This window comes from Oryx dammah, unplaced genomic scaffold (genome assembly GCF_014754425.2).
Source record: "Oryx dammah isolate SB20612 unplaced genomic scaffold, SCBI_Odam_1.1 HiC_scaffold_2, whole genome shotgun sequence".
NCBI lineage: Eukaryota > Metazoa > Chordata > Mammalia > Artiodactyla > Bovidae > Oryx > Oryx dammah.
In genome coordinates this window covers 146131600-146152982 of record NW_024070186.1, presented here as the reverse complement: position 1 = coordinate 146152982, position 21383 = coordinate 146131600, and the positions used below count along the sequence as shown (strand labels likewise).

The window sequence follows — 21383 nt, the reverse complement described above, 5'->3', positions numbered from 1 at the left end:
GATTTTGGAGCCCCCCAAAATGAAGTCAGCCACTGTTTCCCCATCTATTTCCCATGAAGTGATGGGACCGGATGCCATGATCTTAGTTTTCTGAATGTTGAGCTTTAAGCCAACTTTTTCACTCTCCTCTTTCACTTTCATCAAGAGGCTCTTTAGTTCCTCTTCACTTTCTGCCATAGGGTGGTGTCATCTGCATATCTGAGGTTATTGATATTTCTCCCAACAATCTTGATTCCAGCTTGTGCTTCATCCAGCCCAGCGTTTCTCATGATGTTTTATTTTAAAACCTATTATGAAGACATAAATATTTCAGTTTTTTAAAGAAATTCATAGTATGTTATTTAATAATCCAGCAGCTACATAATGTCTGGTCTTACAGTTATCTGCTCTACAGAACAGATATCAATAAGAGATCCTTCCCTAGAAACATACATGTGTGCACACAAAATTACACATGGGTTTCAGGAAGTTCTCTCGTTTTTGGAAGCTCCTCCATGGATCAATTTAAAGGTCCTTGGTTATATTCGGATTTCTGTAAGTGTAGGGGAGCAAAATTTACCACCCCAGAATGTGTCTCTTTGGCACGAGGATTAACTTAGGCTGATTATTTTTGAGACTCAAAAGACTCAGCAAGAATCTTTGAGCTTCCTTGTGCCTAAGTGCCTAAAAGAATTAGACAGAGGACCTGTTTGAGGGAGGGAGTTGTCACCATACATAACTAAAGTATGAACTATGTGCGTAGACACAGAGGAAAGTCTGTTAAAATTCTTCTGTGTCCCATTGTGTCTGCATGGCCCTGCAAACATTTGTTTACCAAGCATTTGATTTCTTTCCCACCCTCTCCGTGTTAATTGCCTTCTTCCCCTTTGAAGTCCCAAACCTCCAACATCCTTTTGTCTTTAGCTGAGAGTAGTATTTAAGGCGGAGAAGGTGTTGGCACCCCACTCCAGTACTCTTGCCTGGAAAATCCCATGGACAGAGGAGGCTCATAGGCTGCAGTCCATGGGGTTGGGAAGAGTCGGACATGACTGAGCGACTTCACTTTCATGCATTGGAGAAGGAAATGGCAACCCACTCCAGTGTTCTTGCCTGGAGAATCCCAGGGACTAGAGAGGCTGGTGGGCTGCCGTCTACGGCGTCGCACAGAGTCAGACACAACTGAAGTGACTTAGCAGTAGCAGCATTTAAGGTGGGGCGTTCTGTCATTTTGGTGTATTACTCAGTTTTCCTGGGTCTCTCCCATGTATACATGTTTTTCAACTTCTGTTTGATTTTCCTCCTCTTAATCTGTCTCATGTCAATTTAATTCTTAGATCAGCCAGAATAACCTGGAAGCCTAGAAGAAAATTTCTTCCTCCCCAACATAAGCTTTATCTTGAGTTTCCTTATACTGTTTCTAGCAAGTCAGAGCCCTGTGGTTAGATCAAGGGTGGTTAGGTAGTATGAGAAGAGGGTGGAATTGAAAGAAATATACATGGGCCTATCTTTGAACATGGTGTAGCCACTTAGAGGACTTGTGAAGTAAAAATGCCAAAATCTAAGTGTGACTATACAAGATTGAAGCATACTGTTGCAACTATCTCTTAAGAAGTCAAGAGTGTGTCACAGTTGGCACTTGTCAGATGATCAGACCACTTGACAAAGCTTCCCAAGGGTTTGGGGTATTTTAAAACATCTTTTGTTTATGATTTCTTCCTCAACTCTGTGGGCTTTGCCGTCTGGATTGCGTTAACAATCCTGTTCATCGTTAAGTGCTTCAGTATGTCTCACTGCGTAACTACCTAAGAATTAAAGACGTACAAGTCCAGACAATTTCTGGCCCCTCTTTGCTCGCCGGTCAGCAGATCCAAGCTCTGTATCCAATGGATCTAAGCTGATCCAAATTTCTGTTCTAATTTAGCAGGTCCTAAACTTCAGTTCTGTATATTGTCTTCACTAATGTATAGCTGGGGTCTGTGTAACTAAAGGAAGAACTATTTACTCTCAGTACTCTGACACCAAATATGTGGTAAGTTTCCCCTCACATGAAAGAATTCTCATATCACAACCCCTAGTTCATGTAGATCCGCATGGGTTAAGGGTTCAAAGCCAGTCACAAATCCCAGATTTTCACCTTTTATTTCACCTGGACTAGCTATAAATCGGCTGCGGGGGGACCCTCCTCACATTTGATGATTCACTGGAACAACTCACAGAACTTTATTTACTCCTAGCAGTTTATTTAAAAGGATAGGACTTGGGAATAGCCATATGGAAGAGACTATAGAGCAAGCTATGTGGATAAGGGGTATGGAGTCTGCACGCCCTCTCCAGGCATGGTACCCTCCTCACACCCCAGCGTGTTCTCCAACCTGAAAGCGCTCTGCATTCCATTGTTAACAGGTTTTTGGTGGGGAAGATTCCAATAGATAACCATGAATGATTAAATCATTGACCACTGGTGGTTAAACTCAATCTGCAGCCCCTCTCCCCTCCCTGGAGGTCAGATAATGTGGCTGAAAGCTACAACCCCTCTAATCACAGGGTTGGTTTCTCTAGCATCCAGTTCCCATGCTCCAAGAGTCACCTCGTTAGCACATGAAGCACCCTCCAAGAGTCTAATAAGCTCTCCTGTCTGGAATCAAAGACTAAGACCAAATATTAAAACAAAAGATGCTCTGGTCACCAGATTTTACAAGGGCGTTAGGAGCTCTGTGTCAGGAACTGGGGGCAGAGACCAAACATGTATTTCTTCTTATGTCACAGTAACTAAAATGAGTTATTTCTGAGAACTAGCAAAATATCCCAGAAAAATATTATGAAACTTACCAGATTCAACAAATAGTCCATACGCCCCTCATTTGTGGATGACCGGATTAAAACCACCCTTATTTTCTATATTTTAGAGTAGAGTATAAACACCTGTCTTTAATTTCCAAGTTTGCCTTCTTATAGCTTGGAACAAGTTGCTTAATTAGGAAGACCTTCTCTTCCGTTTGCAGATTGGGGTTAATTATTCTACTCTTTTTGCGATTAACATTGTTCTAGCTTTTTGTTCGCTATAATTAGAAGAACAAAGGGATTAATCTAAAGTAGAGATGAGACCGTGAAGTAGAAAGATACTTGGATCCCCAAGAAGAGAAAGATTGTTAGGATAGAATATATAGAGGCTTTGGTACCTTGTCCCTACTCAGAAGTCATCTGCCTTCTTGTGGAGGAGGGAAGGGACGGGAGGTGGCTTTGTCTGAGTACTGCTGTGCTCTGTTACGACATGGGAAGCCAAACAGTGATCTGGATATACTGGGAGGGAGTGTACCTAATGCCTCCATATTACCAAAGCCAGAGGAAACACGGAATGGAGCCTGTCGTGAGAATTTATCCCATTTCTCCTGTTGCTTGTACAAGACTTCTATGTTCAACCTGACATAGAATATCATTTACCTTCTTATACCATGTTAAACTGCAAAAAGCATTTATGTGCTCTTCTGAAGAAAGGAATAGGCATGAATTTGGCAGCAGACTTAAAAATTTACTTCAGCTGAAAGCACAGCAGGTAAAGAATCTGCCTGCAATGCAGGAGACACAGGTTCCTGATTCAGGAGGATCCCCCTGGAGGAGGGCATGGCAACCCTCCCCAGTATTCTTGTCTGGAGAATCCCATGGACAGAGGAGCCTGACCGGCTACAGTCCATGGGGTCGAAAAGAGTCAGGCACGACTGAGCACGGGGCAAAGACAGACAGACCTAGCTTTAAAGATGAACACAGCTGTGATCCAAAGGTTCTAGTGGAAGCTCCCCAAGTGTGTTTTTGTTGTTCCGGTTTTTCTTGCTACAGTGAGAATGCATGTGAAATGCTGAGGGAGGTCTACCACAGCAAAATAAACTCAACCGAGACCATCTCAAGCTGAAAGAGGTTTAACTCTTGTAAAGGTGTTTTTTAAATCTGCAGACAGAGATTTTATACATTTTACATCAATGTGCTCAAGATAGCCCAAAGTCCAAGATGTAGAACTGTGGAAATAATGGCCCTGAACCTCCTTGTGAAAACAGGAGAGAACTGCTTTTTCTTAATAGGTGATTAACTTCCCCAGTCACAGTCTTGAAAACCACTAGGGTGCAATTTAATGCTCCAGGAAAGGATTTTCTGAATAAGTCCCTTGTGACCTGGAAAGGTTAGGGAGCTTCCCCATAAAGTGACTCATTTACTTCCTTCTTTTTGGCAGGATTATGCTTGGGGCTTTTAAAGGCTCTTGATTCAGGCATAGCTGTCTGTTATGATAAGAGGCCAGAGTTCTCCATCAGACATAATGCTATGAAGAGGCACAGTAGGGCTGAATGGTCATGTTTTAATATATCTCCCATATGAATTGTGGAATCGAAAGCTACCCACTCAGACGTGATTGGCATTGAGTGTGTATGATTGATTCAAGATCCATCAATACCAAATTTATAAAATTGCATAAAAGAACCAAGTTTAAAAGTCAATACATGTGAGAAGTGGATATATTAATTTTTTAAATTACCTATTATAGGAAAGGGCTTCCCTGGTGGCTTAGTGGTAAAGAATCCACCTGCCAAGGCAGAATACGCAAGTTCATCCCCTGTGTCAGGAAGATCCCCTGGAGAAAGAAATGGCAAACCACTCCAGTATTCTTGCCTGGGAAATCCCTTGGACAGAGGAGCCTGGCAGGCTGCAGTCCATGGGGTCACAAAAAAGTCAGACATGACTAAGCGATTAAATAGCAACAATTAAAGGGGGAAAGGCTGTGAGATTTCTTACAAAATTCTATACATTAGCCTGACATCAAAACCCACACCACAAGAAGACAACCAATAACATCTTTTGAAATCAAGGAAATGAATCTAGTTGACACTAGTTTGAATATGCTATAGTCTATGAAATATTTTCTGAGAAGAATTCTCCTGCTGAAACAGCTCCCTGAAGGACCCCAACATACAGGGAAGATAGATTGATATGTACCATGAAAATTTGGAATGCATCTCTTCTTTGTTGAGAGATACTGTGAAGGATATATTTTGCTGCTGAAACTACGTATGCAGTTATATTTAGCTCTGGGTTATTCATTAATTTAATTAGCATTTTTTGACAGCCAAATTGTGCCAGGAACAAGAGCTGGCGATATGTTTCTCTGTCGTTCCAAGAGAGGGAGATGGTTAATGTTCCAAAATGTAAATCTTCTATTTTCAGATTAAGTATAATCCATTTTAGTAAGGCCTACTCTTAATCCTTCAGTCGTGTGCAACTGTTTGGAACCCCGTAGACTATAGCCTTCCATGGACAGAGGCGCATGGCAGGCTACAGTCCATAGGGTTGCAAAGAGTCAGATATGACTGAACGACTGAGCGTACGCGCACACAGTCTTAATCCTTGAAGAAATTTCTTCTTGAAATGATTTGTTGTTAATTCAGTGTGATTGTGAAGTGAATTTAATGCATATTGAAAAGGGCCACATCTGATGCAAATAGATACTTTGTAATTATGGACTAGACACTTGCAGAAACAATAGTGACAATAGAAAAGGATTGGATATAATTAGTCCCCCGGGCAGACCTTTTCCTTTTATTATCTGTGTTCTTTGCTATAAATTTTAATAAAAAGATTAGCCATTCAATGGCAATATAACCGGATTGCAATATTAATACATAGAACATCTGTATTGTAAAATGAGAGAAATTTGCAGGAAAAAAAGTTATTATAGAAGATGTAAAGAGAATGAATGAAATTATATGCATAGCAGTTAAAAACATGCTTCTTAATCTCTGCTTACTGTCAATATCCTTATGATGAGCCACTGAGTCCTTAAGCTAGTTTTTCTAAACATTTGAATAATCCTGTCTTAAATGTAAGGATTATGACAATAGAAATAGTTATTTTAATAGAATATATTTCTATACAGATATCAGACATTTTTCCTATCATTTCTGTGTGAATGTTTCTGCACTTTTAATTAAAATTTTAAATTATTCACCCTTGTCCCAAGATGATGAAATAAAAATCCCTAAACAATGGAAGGTTCCTGTTACACTACTATTCTGCCTAAAAGTTGTAAAGACTGTTACTCCTGTATTTAAATGAGACATGCATGAATCATATATCAGAAGCAGAATTCTTTTCTTTTTTTTAACTAAAGCAAATGAAAATATAAAGGTACAGGGGAATTTTTTTTTCTTTCTTACCTAAAATAGCATTTGTTTAGAAGTGTTGCTTCATCTGCCTACTCCAACATAATGACTAATCTGATTTTTATATTTTTCATTTCTTAACATGGTCTTTAGAAATATGTTTCCAAACAGAATCTTGTAATTCATTTAATGAGGGACCTCAGAGTGTCTTTCTGAAAATCATCCTGAATTCTCCTGTCCTGAGGTGTAGGAGTGGGAGGGAAAGGCTGGTGTTTGTATAGATGCCACACGATGTGTATCTGAGCTCGCATAAACAGTGATGAGGTCACGGCGTACTCTGGGCTCTAGAGTACAAAGCTTTGTTCTGTACTCCAGGAGCTTTGTTCCCAGGCAGAGAGAGGCCTGGACTGTCAGGAGAGCCCAGTGTGCTACTGTTTTATTGTCAAGCTCTAGGGATTTGGCATGGGGGGAAGTTAGGAATATATTTCTGAAGCATATAAAGAAATGTCGGTATCAAATGAGATAAGCAATTTTAAACGTGTGAACACATTGACCATTTAATTATCCATTTTAGTAGAAGATAAGGATGGATTTAGAATTAGAATCTGTGAGTGTCACAAAAGCCTAACTTCTCATTAATGCCTTTAATCTTTTTCCAGTAATACTAAACAGATTGACAGAGGACCTTTCTATCTTGCTATTTCTCCTCCCTGCATGGAGGCATTAGCTAAAGCACAGCAGAATGCCAAAAACCACGGATGGCATTTCTGAGACTGAATAAATCTGGATGATTTTCAACACAACTAAAAGGGCAGATATTAGTGCGTCCCAAAAGAATATTATCTGCGCTTATAAGAACTGGAAATCTCTTCATTTCTAACTATTCAGCAACCTCTTTTGGTTTTCAGCTCTATAGGTTACTTTGTGGAATGGTCCTTTGCATGGTCCATTTTAGCGTTTCCTTGAAAGGCAGGATCATGTAGTGATCAGGAGATTGGGCCGTAGAGCCAGAGTTGGTATACCTGTTCTTGGTTCTACTCCTGACTAGTTCTGTGACTAAATGTAACCAGCTTCATAGCCCGTTACCTCCCTTCTGCCTTGTTAGTTTCATCAATGAAATGGGTTGACCAGCTGTACCTCTGTCATACGGTTGATAGGAAGATTGTAAATTACTGTGCACGAAGTCCTTGAAGCACCGTCTTATTCATATAAGCGGTCAATAAATGTTGAACTGCCATTGCTTAGACAAGAGAAATAAGGGGAGGCAAGACTGTAGAAAAAATGTTTACACTACTGTGGACACGGCGTTATGCTGAGTAACTAACACACAACATTTTTTTTTTTTTTGACTGTTCAACAAGGTCCCACTTTTATAAAATAACTTTATAAAAATAGTATGTAAATATATTTGCAGTGTTGATACAGTTTTGTCTCCTGATGATAGAATAATGGGTGGTTTTAAGTTTCTTCGTGCTCTTTTACATACCCAGATTATCTTCAGAGAGGTATATAATTTTATTTATTTTTAATTTTGAGATATTAAAAACATACACTACAAAGAATAGTATGAAAATATGTTTTTAAAATATAGATTATGTATCCATAACCCAAATATAAATTATTATCATATTGGTACATTTGCATCAGTTCTTCTTTTTACCATTAAAATGATTCTTTAATATAATTTTCATATTATATCAGAGTATTATTGATTGGGGACTTCCCTGGTGGCTCAGTGGTAAAGAATCCCCCTGCCACGACTGAAGCAACTTTAGCAGCAGCCGCAGCAGCAGCAGCCAGTGCAAGACACACAGGTTCAATCCCTGAGTCGGGAAGATCCCCTGGAGAAGGGAATGGCAACCCACTCTAGTATTCTTGTCTGGAATATTCCATGGATAGAGGAGCCTGCCGGGCTACAGTCCAGGGAGTCACAAAAGAATTGGACACAACTGAGTGACTAAAGCAACAATTGTTGATTTACAGGGTTGTGTTAGTTTCAGTAACAAACAACATTTTCATCCCCATGTATGCCTATGAAAGATCGTTATCTCAGTGGCACAGATGAGGAAACTGAGGCTTAGGTAGTTTGAGACTCAGGTTTATTTTAAATTGATGTTAATGTTAATAACCACAGGTGGGAGTCTGTGCTATTTGTGGGGACAGGGGAAAAAGCGGGGGATTGGGGGAGAGACTCAAATGTCAGTTATTAGAATTTAGCTTCAAGCATCAAGGCCAGTTTGGAGCCATTACACCCTGGCGCCCATGCTTGGGGGTGACAGTCCAGAGGACCGCATGCCTTGTAGAAACATTTATAGGTGACTGACTACCAAAAAAGAAAGCAGAAAAGAGAGTTACGATGAAAAACAATCCTTATGGTCACTTGAAGCATTTTTTTCTTATGTGAGCTCTTAAAGAAAAAAGGTTCTATTTTCTTCAAAACAACAAAGCCTTTTCAAGAATTAAAGAATGGAACTGAGCAACTGAGAAACCATATTCAGCCAAGTAGTTGCACCAGTAAGAGGCTGGGAGGTCTTGGATGACTGCAGTTATTTACAATCCTGTCTGTCTCCAACCTTGGAAGTATGATTGCAGTAGAACTAAAGGAGTTTCTTAGGCCTTGGTGCTGACTAAAGGAGCAAGTGTGAAGGGCCTGCAATATCTTGTTTGCTCAATCCTGCATATAACATACCCATCACATTCAACAGTACTCAGCTTTTGATTTCTGACCCAAAAGTTAGCTTTTCCAAATGAGTTTGTATAAACCTGTACTTCCCTGGTGGCTCAGATGGTAAAGAATCCACCTGTAATACAGGAAACCTATGTTCGATCCCTGGGTCGGGAAGATCCCCTGGAGAAGGGCATGGCTACTCACTCCAGTATTCTTGCCTGAAGAATTCCATGGACAGAGGAGCCTGGTGGGCTAAGGTCCCTGGAGTCACAAAGAGTCAGACACAACCGAGCAACTTTGACTTTGTATAAACCTATCGCCTTTCACATGTATATTATCAGTGGAGTTTGTCAGTTGTTATTTCTTTTACTGCTTTTCTCCTTTTAAAAAGATTTAAAAGATCATTTTCTAATTTGTAGGGTAAGCCAGATTTCACAGTAGCAAAGAGAATTATAATGATGGGCTGCCAAACACTATATTTCAAGCTGTGATGTCTGCCTTTTTTGGAGACTATGGAGAAGCACATTGCTTCCAGAATAAAAGGAAGAAAGAAGGCAGATGAGCCCAGGTTTACTTTCTTTTTGTTGTGTTTATTTATTTGTTTTCTTAAGTGTAGGAGTGTCGCCTGTGGAAGGCATGAAAGTGAAAGTTGCTCAGTCGTGTCCGACTCTTTGTGACCCCATGGACTATACAGTCCATGGAATTCTCCAGGCCAGAATATTGGAGTGGATAGCCTTTTAGCCTTTCCCTTCTCCAGGGGATCTTCCCAACCCAGGGATCAAACCCAGGCCTCCTGCATTGCAGGGAGATTCTTTACCAGCTGAGCCACAGGGGAGCCCAAGAATCCTGGAGTGGGTAGTCTATCCCTTCTCCAGCGGATTTTCCCAACCCAGGAATTGAATTGGAGTCTCCTGCCTTGCAGGCAGATTCTTTACCAGCTGAGCTATCAAGGAAGGCCTGGAAGCCAATTCAGAGCAGCCTGAGTCAAGCACTCTGTATCATGTGTGATTCTTAACACAGAAAGACCAAACCTGGCCCTTGAGAGGCTCACAGTTGAAGAGGGCAGTCAGAAACACATAACACTCCTCTGTTCTTGGAATTCCCCAGGTAAGAATCCTGGAGTGGGTAGCCATTTCCTTCTCCAGGGGATCTTCCCGACCTAGGAACTGAACCAGGTCTCCTGCGTTGCAGGCAGATTCTTTACTGTCTGAGCCATCAGGGAAGCCCATATTGTTTAATAGGTTGTATTAAATGCAATAATGAGGGTTTGCAAACCATTTCCTGGGAGCACAGGGAAAGGATACCTACCACTATTACCTGGGATATCAGAGAAGTGGCCCCAAAGTTAAGCAACCGGAGACAGGGAGGCACATTCCATAAAGTATTGGGAAACACACACACACCATCTCTGCGAATAAATTCTGTACCTTCCAACTGATTTTCAAAGCACCATAGATTAATAATAACTAGATAGACCCAAATGGCCAAAATTCTATTTCTGACATGGACTTCCATAGGTAATTTTTGTTTGTTTTAATGAAGAGGAAGCATGTATCTTTGGAAATTGTTTTTAAAACTCATATAGTATAATGCATGTATCAGTAGAATTGTTAAAGACAGAGAAAGTAGACCTTGTCGTTTTTAAAAAAATAATAATAATAATAAGGATGAATGCTTTCAAGTAAGATTGGAATAAAAATGGAATGGAACCAATTAGAAAAAAAAAAGAAGCACTAAAGAAGAAACTTATTTGTTGCTAAAAGAATTAGAATCTGATCTCATGGAAAGATTTTAATTAAACTCCAGAGTAAAATAAAACATTGGCCTTTCTCCTAGGAAAATATGATGTCTCTTAGAATTTATCAGCTATTCCTTGGCCTGCGAATTAGTGGTGATTGTCTGTTATTTTTCTCATTTTGATTATTACATGTTACTGATGATAGGATTATTTGTACAACAGTAACTGCTGAGACAACTACTCAGTTCAGTTCAGTTGCTCAATCATGTCCAACTCTTTGCTACCCCATGGACTACAGCACACCAGGCCTCCCTATCCATCACCAACTCTCGGAGTGTACTCAAACTCATGTCCATTGAGTCGATGCGATCCAGCCATCTCATCCTTTGTCGTCCCCTTCTCCTCCTGCCCTCAATCTTTCCCAGCATCAGAGTATTTTCAGATGAGTCAGTTCTTCGCATCAGGTGGCCAAAGTATTAGTTTCAGCTTCAGCATCAGTCCTTCCAATGAATATTCAGGACTGATTTCCTCTAGGATGGACTAGTTGGATCTCCTTGCAGTCCAAGGGACTCTCAAGAGTCTTCTCCAACACCACAAATCAAAAGCATCAATTCTTCAGCTATCAGCTTTTTTTATAGTCCAGCTCTCACATCCATTTCCAGTAGTCATGTATGGATGTGAGACTTGGATATGAGACAACCATTAAGACTGTACAAATAGAAATGTAGTCTTAACTGCCCCTATATATTTGGGTGGGAAAATGGGAAGGACCTCAGTTAAATCTGACAGATCCAGAATCAACTCTCAGGGCTTCTCTGGTGGCTCAGGGGTTAAGAATCCACCTGCCGATGAAAGGAACACCGGTTTGATCCCTGATCCCCAAAGAGCCCACATGCCTCCGAGCAGCTAAGCCCGAGGGCCACAGTTAATGAGCCTGTGCTGTCGAGCTCAGGAGTCACAACTGCTGCTGAAACCCACGCGCCCAAAAGCTTGGCCTTGACCACAAGAGAAGCCACAGCTATAAGCAGCTTGCACACTGCACCTAGAGAGTAGCCTGAGCAGCAGCAAAGACCTAGCATGGCCAAAAATTTTTTTTAAATCAACTCTCCTTCAATAACAGAAGGCGCTGTTTTAAAAGGAATTGTTAACAAGGACAGCCATCATCAAGTTTTTTAAAAATCCACTCTCTTTCAATAACAGAAGGCACTATTTTAAAAGGAATTGTTAACAAGGACAGCCATTATCCTATGTGTCAAAAGCTAAGTGCTCTTATAGAAATGAAAAGTGGCCAATTGAATAAGGAATTACCTAGGAAGAAGGAAGTGGAGAATTCTTTGAAAAGAATTGCCAAAAAAAGAGGGGGAAAAAAATGACTCACAGTGCTTTCACATCGGGGCATGAATTAGTGGACCCTCTGACCCCAAAGTGTTTAGAAAAAGCAATATTTTGGACGAATCTGAACATTTCTTTCTTTTTTTTTCATTTTTTCTCCCTACAGCCTCGTCATGTGTTCAACATGCTAAAGAAGTATGTCCGTGCCGAACAGAAAGACAGACAGCACACCCTAAAGCATTTTGAACATGTTCGCATGGTGGATCCAAAGAAAGCTGCTCAAATCCGATCCCAGGTAAGCACAGAGTCTGGTAGTCATGCCACTTGGACAATTCAGTGTCCTTGCTCTTTGAATTGAATCTTTAGCTATTCCCAGAGTAGCCATGGGTGTTGGACCTCTATAGCAAGAGTCCTTTAATACCTGGGAGATTCTAAAGGCTTGTCCTAGGATAGCACGTGATCTGGCACTTTCTGAGTTATAAAAATTTTGGTTTCACAGACAACTAGTCAATCTGATCACACGGACCACAGCCTTGTCTAACTCAGTGAAACTAAGCCATTCCATGTGGGGCCACCCAAGAAGGGCGAGTCATGGTGGAGAGGTCTGACAGAATGTGGTCCACTGGAGAAGGGAATGGCAAACCTCTTCAGTATTCTTGCCTTGAGAACCCCATGAACAGTATGAAAAGGCAAAATGATAGGATACTGAAAGAGGAACTCCCCAGTAGATGCCCAATATGCTACTGGAGATCAGTGGAGAAATAACTCCAGGAAGAATGAAGGGATGGAGCCAAAGCAAAAACACTACCCAGCTGTGAATGTGACTGGTGATAAAGCAAGGTCCGATGCTGTAAAGAGCAATATTGCATAGGAACCTGGAATGTCAGGTCCATGAATCAAGGCAAATTGGAAGTAGTCAAATAGGAGATGGCAAGAGTGAACGTCGACGTTCTAGGAATCAGCGAACTAAAATCAACTAGAATGGGTGAATTTAACTCAAATGACCATTATATCTACTACTGCGGGCAGGAATCCCTGAGAAGAAATGGAGTAGCCATTATGGTCAACAAAAGTCTGAAATGTAGTACTTGGATGCAGTCTCAGAAATGACAGAATGATCTGTTTGTTTCCAAGGCAAACCATTCAATATCACAGTAATCCAAGTCTATTCTCCAATCAGTAACGCTGAAGAAGTTGAAGCTGAACAGTTCTATGAAAACCTACAAGACCTTTTAGAACTAACACCCAAAAAGATGTCCTTTTCAATATAGGGGACTGAAATGCAAAAGTAGGAAGTCAAGAAACACCTGGAGTAACAGGAAAATTTGGCCTTGGAATGTGGAATGAAGCAGGGCAAAGACTAATAGAGTTTTGCCAAGAAAATGCACTGGTCATAGCAAACACCCTGTTCCAACAACCCCAGAGAAGACTCTACACATGGACATCACCAGATGGCCAATACCGAAATCAGATTGATTATATTCTTTGCAGCCAAGGATAGAGAAGCTCTATACAGTCAGCAAAAACAAGACCAGGAGCTGACTGTGGCTCAGATGATGAACTCCTTATTACCAAATTCAGACTTAAACTGAAGAAAGTAGGGAAAACCACTAGACCATTCAGGTATGACCTAAATCAAATCCCTTATGATTATACAGTGGAAGTGAGAAATAAATTTAAGGGCCTAGATCTGATAGAGTGCCTAATGAACTATGAACAGAGGTTCATGACACTGTACAGGAGACAGGGATCAAGACCATCCCCATGGAAAAGAAATGCAAAAAAGCAAAATGGCTGACTGGGGAGGCCTTACCAATAGCTGTGAAAAGAAGAGAAGTGAAAAGCAAAGAGGAAAGAAAAGATATAAGCATCTGAATGCAGAGTTCCTAAAAATAGCAAGGAGAGATAAGAAAGCCTTCCTCAGTGATCAGTGGAAAGAAATAAAGGAAAACAACAGAATGGGCAAGACTAGAGATCTCTTCAAGAAAATTAGAGATACCAAGGAAACATTTCATGCAAAGATGGGCTCAATAAAGGACAGAAATGGTATGGACCTAACAAAAGCAGAAGATATTAAGAAGAGGTGGCAAGAATACACAGAAGAACTGTACCAAAAAGATCTTCATGACCCAGATAATCACAATGGTGTGATCACTCACTTAGAGCCAGACATCCTGGAATGTGAAGTCAAGTGGTCCTTAGAAAGCATCACTACGAACAAAGCTCATGGAGGTGATGGAATTCCAGTTGAGCTCTTTCAAATCCTGAAAGATGATGCTGTGAAAGTGCTCCACTCAATATGCCAGCAAATGTGGAAAACTCAGCAGTGGCCACAGGACTGGAAAAGGTCAGTTTTCATTCCAATCCCAAAGAAAGGCAATGCCAAAGAATGCTCAAACTACCGCACAGTTGCACTCATCTCACACACTAGTAAAGTAATGCTCAAAATTCTCCAAGCCAGACTTCAGCAATATATGAACCGTGAACTTCCAGATGTTCAAGCTGGTTTTAGAAAAGGCAGAGGAACCAGAGATCAAATTGCCAACATCCGCTGGATCATGTTGGGCAAGAGAGTTCCAGAAAAACATCTATTTCTACTTTATTGACTATGCCAAAGCCTTTGACTGTGTAGATCACAAGAAACTGTGAAAAATTCTGAAAGAGATGTGTTACCAGACCACCTGATCTGCCTCTTGAGAAACCTATATGCAGGTCAGGAAGCAACAGTTAGAACTGGACATGGCACAACAGACTGGTTCCAAAAAGGAAAAGGAGTGCGTCAAGGCTGTATATTGTCACCCTGCTTATTTAACTTATATGCAGAGTACATCATGAGAAACACTGGGCTGAAAGAAGCACAAGCTGGAATCAAGATTGGTGGGAGAAATATCAATAACCTCAGATATGCAGATGACACCACCCTTATGGCAGAAGTGAAGAGAAACTAAAAGCCTCTTGATGAGAGTAAAAGTGGAGAGTGAACAAGTTGGCTTAAAACTCAACATTCAGAAAACGAAGATCATGGCATCTGGTCCCATCACTTCATGGGAAATAAATGGGGAAACAGTGGAAACAGTGTCAGACTTTATTTGGCAGGGTGGCTCCAAAATCACTGTAGATGGTGATTGCAGCCATGAAATTAAAAGATGCTTACTCCTTGGAAGGAAAGTTATGATCAACCTAGATAGCGTATTCAAAAGCAGAAACATTCCTTTGCCAACAAAGGTCCATCTAGTCAAGGCTATGGTTTTTCCAGTAGTCATGTATGGATGTGAGAGTTGGACTGTGAAGAAACCTGAGCACAGAAGAATTGATGCTTTTGAACTGTGGTGTTGGAGAAGACTCTTGAGAGTCCCTTGGACTGCAAGGAGATCCAACTAGTCCATTCTAAGGGAAATCAGTCCTACGTGTTCTTTGGAAGGACTGATACTAAAGCTGAAACTCCAGTACTTTGGCCACCTGATGCAAAGAGTTGACTCATTGGAAAAGACTCTGATGCTAGGAGGGATTGGTGGCAGGAAGAAGAGGGGACAGCAGAGGATGAGATGGCTGAATGGCATCACCGACTCGATGGACATTAGTTTGAGTGAACTCCGGGAGTTGGTGATGGACAGGGAGGCCTGGCGTGCTGCAGTTCATGCGGTCACAAAGAGTCAGAGATGACTGAGCAACTGAACTGTACTGTTATAAAAATAACAAAGAGTATAAAAATCTTGAGTGTCTACAGTGACTGATGATTAAGGAACCATTTCAAACTCTAATGACTAAAACAACAAAAACGTAAGTTGTATAAGCCAAAACCGCTAAAATATGGTCCAGCTAATTAGAGAAGACCATCACAAGCTCCATTTCTATAATGGAGCTTAGAAATAATATGAGACTAAATGTAGCTTGGTAGCGATAAGTTTCATACTCTGCCATTTGCAAAGCTTGACAACTGGGATCTATCTGTGGAAATCTAAATTTTTAAATTTCCTTTAACAGAAGAATTTTTCAAGTATCTATCATGAAATATCCATGTGATCCCCTCTGTTGGAAAATTTGAAAGACATATATTTAGGTCATCAGAGGTTATTTAGGAATCTCAATATTAGGAATCATAGTTGGGCAGAAATGGTCTTTTCAACTGGCTTTATATTTTATGATTATAAACATTTAATATAATGAGAATTTTAAAACAACTCCAAAGATGGAGAACTAAAAATAAGAGAACAGGAAAAATAAAGGTGCCCTTTCAAGTTCAAAGTTCCAGCAGCATTTTGTTAGTTTTATTTGGGAAGTTTGTATCTGTCTGTGGTGCCTGGTATGGAAAATAACTGTTCCTTACTCCAGAGGTGGTTTACCTGGCACTGTCTACTTCCTTTGCTACAGGTTATGACACACCTTCGAGTAATTTATGAACGCATGAACCAGTCTCTCTCCCTGCTCTACAATGTTCCTGCCGTGGCCGAGGAAATTCAGGATGAAGTTGGTGAGTGAGCTGTTGTTTTGATGCTGCACATACAAACATATATTCCTCGTGCAGGAGAAAATCAGGCAACTGAGTTAGTCTGCCTCGGAAATCACCAGTGCTTTAACAGGTTGAAAGAAAAAGAGCAGATTCCCTTTGATGATGAAACCCTTGGGGAATATAAATAGCTCTCATTTCAGCAATTGCATCAGATCTTAACTTCCTGCTTACAAAAGTGGGGAAATGTAACTTGCCTTTTGGTCTAATTTGTGTGATAATGAGTCACTTGTTACTGGATTGTACTTGTCAACAGTTGTCTGATTTAGTCTTGTAAGTTTCACCTTATAGTGCTTTGGTACTTTACAGTTTAAGAGAAACAACCATTTCTTCATCTCTTAATTCTTTATTATCATACGTTTTGAGTGGCATGATAGACCAGTTTTTCAGATGAAGGGACTCAGATCTACAGTTTTAGGAACCTGCCTATGCCACGCAAACTCTAGGGAACCCAGAAAGACCATAGAACTGTGACTTTTGACTTTGAGGTGATTGTTGTCTGCAGTAATACATCTTTCTTTGTTGTCTGCTCCACCCTACTCCCCCACATAGTCACAACTGTTCTCTGAATCAGATTGTTGTTTAAACTTAGTTAACTGTGCCCACTATCATTCATTAAACTTTTATTTAAATAATCACACACTCATAAGAAGTTAGAAAAGTAATACAGAGAAGTCCAGGGTCGACTTCCTCATAGTAACATCTTATATAATGCCATATATTTGCAAAAACCAGGAAAATGATCTTGTGTGCCCACTGTCTCCTGTGACCCTAATGATATCTTTAATATTTTGTCTGAGTAAGTTTTCCCTTTTCTATTTTCCTTGGAAAGGGAGTAATGTATCACAAATGTAATTCTCCACAAACCCCCCAAATGCCTGTATTTAACTCTATCTCACAAAAATACTTGGATGCAGTTGCGCCCGTGCATGTTTCAGCATAAAACAGATGTATAAATCTGGGTGCCTTGGGGCATGAACTGTTCATAAATAAGCAATATGTGTGGTGTATCTCTCTCCGTAATGAGTCCTGCCCTTTGTTAACTGGGTTGGAAATAGATGCTTAATTAGGTTTGAAATGGATGCAGGTTGTCTGAAATCAGGCCACCCAGGATATGCTGTAGATGGTGTACAGGTTGCAGGAATTCCTGCTTTGAAATGCCCAAAACGCAGCTCAATTTTTCCATCTCATGCCAGTGCTATTCTACTCTTCTTTTTTTCTAACTTGGCAATGCCTCCCAAGTGTAGTTTGTATTACGGTCAGGTATTTGGCACTTAATCAAGTGGTAATGGTCTGTTCAGTATTGTGTGTTAACGTACGGGATTGTTTCTTTAAGAACTGAATATTCTGTTAGATACGTTTGTAAGGTAGACATTTGTAAGGAGGCTTTAAAATACTGTTTATTAAATAACTATAAGAAAATCCTCTAGTAAGTTGTAGAAGGGACAAAATCAAAGAAATCATCACATTCTTAATGAATCGAAGCTCCCATCTTCTAGGTGAATGTATTTTTGCCTTCTAGCCATCTTAACAAGCTTATTTTCATAAGTGACTTAGAGCTGTTGCCAGTAATACGACTATGGAAGAATAAGCCATTGCATGGGACTAGAATATGTCACTCTCACCCAGTAATTGGTTGACTCTTTCTAATTAAATTATCAGATGTTTTTATTGCGCAAACTACTGAAAGCAGTGACCACTAATGAGACACAGTTCCCCAGAACAGATGGCAATTCAGCTGTCTTGAGTGTTGCAAAATGCCCAAGAATCAGGCCACACACTAAACTTCACATCTCAGTGACAGGGAGAATATTCAGAGGGCTAGAATCAAGGAATTATTTTTCTTTAAAATTAAAAAAGCTATTAAGTTGGATTAAGAGCATATCATTTAAAAAATAGTTACACTAAGTGAAAGAAGCTAGTCACAAATGATCACATATTATATAATTCCATATATATAAAATATGCAGAATTGGGTATAGACAGAAATCATATTGGTGTCTGGCAAGGGCTTGGAAGGTGGGGGTAATGAGAGTACAATTAATGAATATGTTGTTGAGTCGCTAAGTCATACCTGACTGTTTTTGACGCTATGAACTGCAGCACACCAAGCTTCCCAAACTCACTGTCTCCCTGAGTTTGCTCAAACTTATGTCCATCAAGTCGGTGATGCCATCCAACCATCTCATCCTCTGTCGTCCCCTTCTCCTCCTGCCCTCAGTGTTTCCCAGCATCAGGTTCTTCTCCAGTGAGTCAGGTCTTCGCATCAGGTGGCCCCAGCATTGGAGCTTCAGCTTCACCATCAGTCCTTCCAATGAATACTCAGAGTTGATTTCCTTAGGATTGACTGGTTTGATCTCCTTGCTGTCCAAGGGACTCTCAAGAGTCAGATAATGAAATTTTTCTAAAATTAGACAGTAATAATGACTGCACAACTCTGTGAATACACTAATACCCATAAATATTATACATTTAAAAGAGTAAATTTTTTGGTATGTGAATTATATCTCAGTTAAGCTGTTACTTAATAAAAAATAGTCACCCCTTAACTTAGCACAAAAAAAGTTTTGTCATTCTAAGTACACTGAACACTGAATCCTGAAAGGTAATCATTTTCAAAATCTTTCTCGCCTCCATTTTTAAATGGCTGTTTCCTATGGGAGCAGAAGCTTGCATTAGTGAATTCCATTAAATAGGTCTGTGTACCATTTGAGGTTCTAGCACCAAAGCCAAAGAAGAGAGTTCTTCTATGAGCTCAGCTGTCTCATAGAAGCATTCTTCATTTGAAGGAACATTTTGAAATAACTTCCTTCTAAAGTAGGAGTATGGATAAAACAGGGCTTCCCGGGTGGGACAGGGGTAAAGAATCCCCCTGCCAATGTAGGGGACTGAAGAGACACAGATTCAATCCCTGGGTCAGGAAGATCCCCTGAAGGACGAAATGGCAACCCACTCCAGTATTCTTGCCTGGGAAATTCCATGGACAGATGAGCGAGGCGGGCTACAGTCCGTGGGTTCACAAAGAGACAAACTTAGTGACTCAACAACAACAACAAATGAATGAAGAAAGACGGGCTATGGGTGCTAATTGTTTAAGCTGAGCGGGAGTTCTTTGTAGTAGTCTCTTTACTTTTGTATATGCTTGAAATTTTCCACAATAGAAGTTGTTGATTTGTCGCTTACTTTCTAAATAGAATCTTCACAATTTTCTCCCAGTTTAAATCTTGTACATTTCATTGTTTCTGCTTAAAAGCTTCATTGTTTAGTCTGATGTACATGCACGTGCATTTTCTCCATAATCAAATTTTGGATTTGGAGTCAGTTCAGTGTAAATAAGGATACTAGAATTCCAAGCTACAGGTCAAAGGAGAAGATCCAAAAGAACCTACAAATGCATGCTTTTTGTATAAAAGTTTGTGCTTATAAACACAGGCAGTAGGATATATTTAATACTGTAAAACATCTGGAGAGAAATACAGTAGTTTTGTTACATGAGGGTTAATAGTTGCTCTGGAGATGAAGGGTTTTCAACAGCCGTAAGAAACTGCCAGTATCTTTAGTGATGTAGGTTTACCTGCTCCAGGTAATTTATGTTCCCATGAGGATAGAATTCTCTAGCATGGATGAGATTGAGGAAGAAGCTAGCCACCCCAAAGAGAAAAGGGCAGAAGTGAGAACTGGCATCAGATTTGTGGCATCAAAAAGTCAGTAAAGTGAGACTGACTAGAGTCTAGAATTCACCATGCCAGTGAGTTCCAGCTCTACTCATTTTCAGCCACTGCACTTTCCTGAGAACCGCATTTGTTTATGCTATTCTGCTGTTAACTCCTGTAAATCCTATATTCATAAACCTAACAACAGCCTGTCTGCTGAGTCCCAGTGACATATTCCAGACTCAATACAGGCAGACCTCGTTTTATTGTGCTTCACAGATACTACAATCTGTTTGAAGGCTTGTGGCAACCTTGTCTCAAGTGAATCTATCAACACCATTTTCCAACTGCGTTTTCTCCTTCCATGTCTCTGTGTCACATTTTGGTCATTATTGTGATATTTCATTCTTTCTCATTATTATTATGTTTGTGATGGTGATCTATGATCAGTGATCTTTGATGTTGTTCAGTTGCTAGGTCCTGTCCAACTCTTTGCATTCTTATGGACTGTAGCCAGCCAGAATCCTCTGTCCATGGCATTCTCCAAGGCAAGAATACTGGAGTGAGCTGCCATTTCCTCCTCCAGGGGATCTTTCTGACCCAGGGATCAAACCCATGTCTCCAACAATGGCAGGCAGATTCATTACCGCTTGGAGTTTGCTCAGAGCATGTCTGTTGAGTCAGTGATGCTATCCAACCATCTCATCCTCTGCCGCCCTCTCCTCCTTTTGCCTTCAATCTTTCCCAGCATCACAGCTTTTTTCCAGTGAGTCAGCTTTTTGCATCAGGTGGCCAAAGTATTGGAGTTTCATTTTTTAGCATCAGTGCCTCCAGTGAATATTTAGGGTTGATTTACTCTATGAAATCATATTTCAGATATTGTTATTATATCTTGTGATGGTGATCTATGATCAGTGATCCTTGATGTTACTATTGCAGAAATATTGTGACTTGCTAAAGGCTCAGATGACAGTTAGCGTAGCAATAAAGTATTTTTCAATTAAGGTATGTTCATTGTTTCTTTGATATAATGCTATTTGCACTTCATAGACTACAGGGTAAGTGTAATCATGACTTTTATTTGCACTGGAAAACCAAAAAATTAATAGGATTCACTTTGTTGTGCTGATTGCTTTACTGCAGTTTTCTGGAACAAACCTGCAGTATCTCTGAGGTATGCCTATATTTCACCCATTTCTCAAACTCCAAACTATGTTTTTAAAGAAATCATTGGGTCCCTCTTGAAATTCACTCATTTTACAGTCTCAGTTATGGGTTCTCCCAGTTGTCCTAAACCATATCCATGGTACCTTCCTTTCCTCCACCCATGATTGCTCATCAGTCTGAAATCTATGTATTCTAC

General features: G+C 40.2%; 1 protein-coding gene across 6 annotated transcripts in view; it reads left to right on the top strand.

Annotated features, from left to right (window-relative positions):
- The window catches only part of LOC120853653 (amyloid beta precursor protein), a 305317-nt gene that overhangs the window by 221151 nt on the left and 62783 nt on the right, over positions 1-21383 (top strand). For all 6 annotated transcript variants that reach the window (XM_040227629.1, XM_040227643.1, XM_040227615.1 and 3 more), the window contains 2 exons: positions 12027-12155; positions 16232-16331. In XM_040227629.1, the coding sequence (XP_040083563.1) occupies positions 12027-12155; positions 16232-16331 (229 nt within the window). The remainder of the gene's footprint in view (positions 1-12026; positions 12156-16231; positions 16332-21383) is intronic.